The 2694-nt window shown below is 45.8% G+C and overlaps 1 protein-coding gene across 1 annotated transcript in view; it reads right to left on the bottom strand.

Moving 5' to 3' along the window:
• Positions 1 to 2538, bottom strand: part of GPR143 (G protein-coupled receptor 143) — a gene marked incomplete at its 5' end in the record, with an annotated part of 46941 nt that extends 44403 nt beyond the window's left edge. The window contains 2 exon segments of the mRNA XM_008593871.1: positions 1106 to 1200; positions 2423 to 2538. Coding sequence (XP_008592093.1) covers positions 1106 to 1200; positions 2423 to 2538 — 211 coding nt within the window.
• Between the last annotated feature and the right edge of the window lie 156 nt (positions 2539 to 2694).

Consider the following 2694-nt stretch of genomic DNA (forward strand, 5'->3'; position numbering starts at 1 on the left):
TTAAAAAGCCACACACAAAAGGTCACATATTTTATGATTCCATTTAAATGAAATGTCCAGAGCACGCAAATCCGTGGAGACAGAAAGTAGATTTGTGGTTGCCCGAGGCTGGAAGAATGCTAGAATGGTGAGTGACTGGTAACTGGCACAGGAATTCTTCTGGGGATGTTTAGAACATCATAAAATTAAATGATGGTGATGGTTGCATAACAGTGTGAATATACTAAAAACTGCTGGATTTTACACTTTGTAACGTGTGAACTTTATAAAATTGTTGATAGAAAGCACACAGGGCTCCATCCAAAGGGGACCTGATTCAAGCAGACCATGAACTTGGTGGGGCACAAATGCTTCCTGGACTTGGAGCCAGAAGACCTGGATGCTCGCCCTGCCCTTCTGCATCCAGCTTGTCTGTCACACGAGTTCTCTTGTGTGTTGCTCTTTCCTCAACACACATTCACATCCCAGCTATAGTAACAGTGATACCTACGGAGAGCCTACTACATGCCAGGAACTGTCCATGTACACATTGCACTATGTTTACTTGCTCCTGCCAGTGGCCTTATGAGGTGGGCACCATTTAACAGCTGAGAACACAGAAGTCCGGAGAGGTTAAGCAATTTGCCAACAGTCACACAGCTACCGAGCACTTGGGCAGGAGTTCAAAGCCACGAGTGCCCAACTTACTAGCCACTGTGTGATCCCCTCCAGACAGCCACCTGCAACTCCCGTGTCTCAATTCCATGTTTAGCATAAAGTGTCAATATATTCTCAGAAGAATGTTTTTCCTCCAACCTTTGTACACAATCAAAAATTGCTTATATTTGAACCAATCCTTTTTTTTAGCATTTCTTCAATTCCAAATATTTAATTTCTTGAATTACTTATTTTCAAGGTTTTGAACTCCTTAATATTTTGAATCTGCCTTTGGCCTCTGACACAAGTGAGCTGTCATAGGTGTTTCTGGGTGGAGGGGCCAGATGACAGTTTGACTGAGGGCACCTGCCTTACTGCAAAACACTTTCAAATGCTCGGTGGTAGCTCCACACTTCCCTCATGAGATGGAACTAGGGCAGAAATCCCTGCTCATTTTGGCAGCACATACCTCAGTCCTGCCGATCTCCATATCACCAGGTAGGCATCCACTGCGTAACAGAACAGCCACCAGAAGCAGGCGCTGTACGACAGCTGGATCCACATCTGCAACCAGGAAGAGCCCAGCATCAAAGCTCCCACAGACAGGCATGAGATGTCCAGCCCATCCATGAGTTGACAGGCAACACAGGAAGGCTCCTGGCACACATGTGGATGCAGTCTCTGGAACTGAGGGCAGGCTGTGGCCTCTGTCCTCTGTCTGCTCAGCTGGACCTGACTGACAAACCCACTTTCTGGCACACTTGCAGGCACAGTAGACAAGGCTCTAAGATGTGCAGTTTAAACGGGCATGAGGTTTCTAGGGGCTCGGAAGTAGAAGCTTTTTCTCTGGGAATGAATGAAGACAGGCAGAAAAGGCTCAGAAAGTCCTTCCAAGTAGAAGGGGGTGGAAGGGGACTCAGGGTGTTGGAAGATCACTAAGCCTTGCCATTGTGGGCTAAGACAGATGCTTCGTCAGGAGGCCATGGAAGGAAAGGAAGGAAGCTGGCAATTCTGCTACAGGACAGAGAATCAACACCACCTGGGTAAGCTTTACATCACTCCCTTGAGCATCAACTTGGTGAACAGAGCATAACGTGTGCGTGTGTATTATACATATTTATTTATTTCATGGTTTATAATCCATGAATATGTTTAGTATATGTTATTATTAATGTAACATAATATATTTGAATATAAAATGTTTGTGTGATATAAGTTAAATATAAAATGTTTATATGTTACCATTATATATATTTAAATATATTTCCTTAACTTAATTGATAACGTTTTTGTGTGCTCGTGGCTCTGTTCCTAAACAGAGTAAGTAGGGTAAGGGTGGACACTTGTGCTTCCAGGGCTGAGGGTGGAGAAGCCACACTTGCGTGTGCATCAGCATCCCCTGGAGGGTTTGTTAAAACACAGACCTGGGGGCCGGCCTGGTGGCGCACTGGATGTGCGCCGCTTGGGAAGCGCGGAGGCGCTCCCTCCCGAGGGTTTGGATCCCACATACAGACTGGTTCCCGCTCACTGGCTGAGCGAGGAGTGGGAGCAACACCGAGGGTTGCGATCCGTTGCCGGACACAGAAAAAGACAAAAGACAAAAAAAAAAAAAAAAAAACCCACAGACCTGGCTGGACTCCAGCCAGAGTTCCTGATCAGTACGTCTGGGGCATGGCCTGAGCCTTTGCATTTCCAGCAGATGCCCAGGGGCTGCTGGAGCTGCACTTTGAGGATGGCAGTGTGACAGGAACGCAGGTAGGGAGGAGAGGGAAATAAAGGTGGGCACACCTATCGCAATCCCCAAGCAGAAAGTGGCAGGCCAGATGTCTGTCCTGATCACATCGGAGATGTTCTCAACGAAATCTGGGAGTCCTAACCACACCGAAGACCAGATTATGATACCTACATGAGAATTAAATGATGCTTGGTGTCTGATCCTGATTCAAATCTAAAGCTGACTTTTGTTGCTTTGTAGAGATAACAGACAGATAGATGGACAGATAGAGATTAGATAGATAGATAGATAGATAGATAGATAGATAGATAGATAGATAGATA

The sequence above is a fragment of the Galeopterus variegatus genome, unplaced genomic scaffold (genome assembly GCF_000696425.1).
Source record: "Galeopterus variegatus unplaced genomic scaffold, G_variegatus-3.0.2 Scaffold9775, whole genome shotgun sequence".
Classification (NCBI taxonomy): Eukaryota; Metazoa; Chordata; class Mammalia; order Dermoptera; family Cynocephalidae; genus Galeopterus; species Galeopterus variegatus.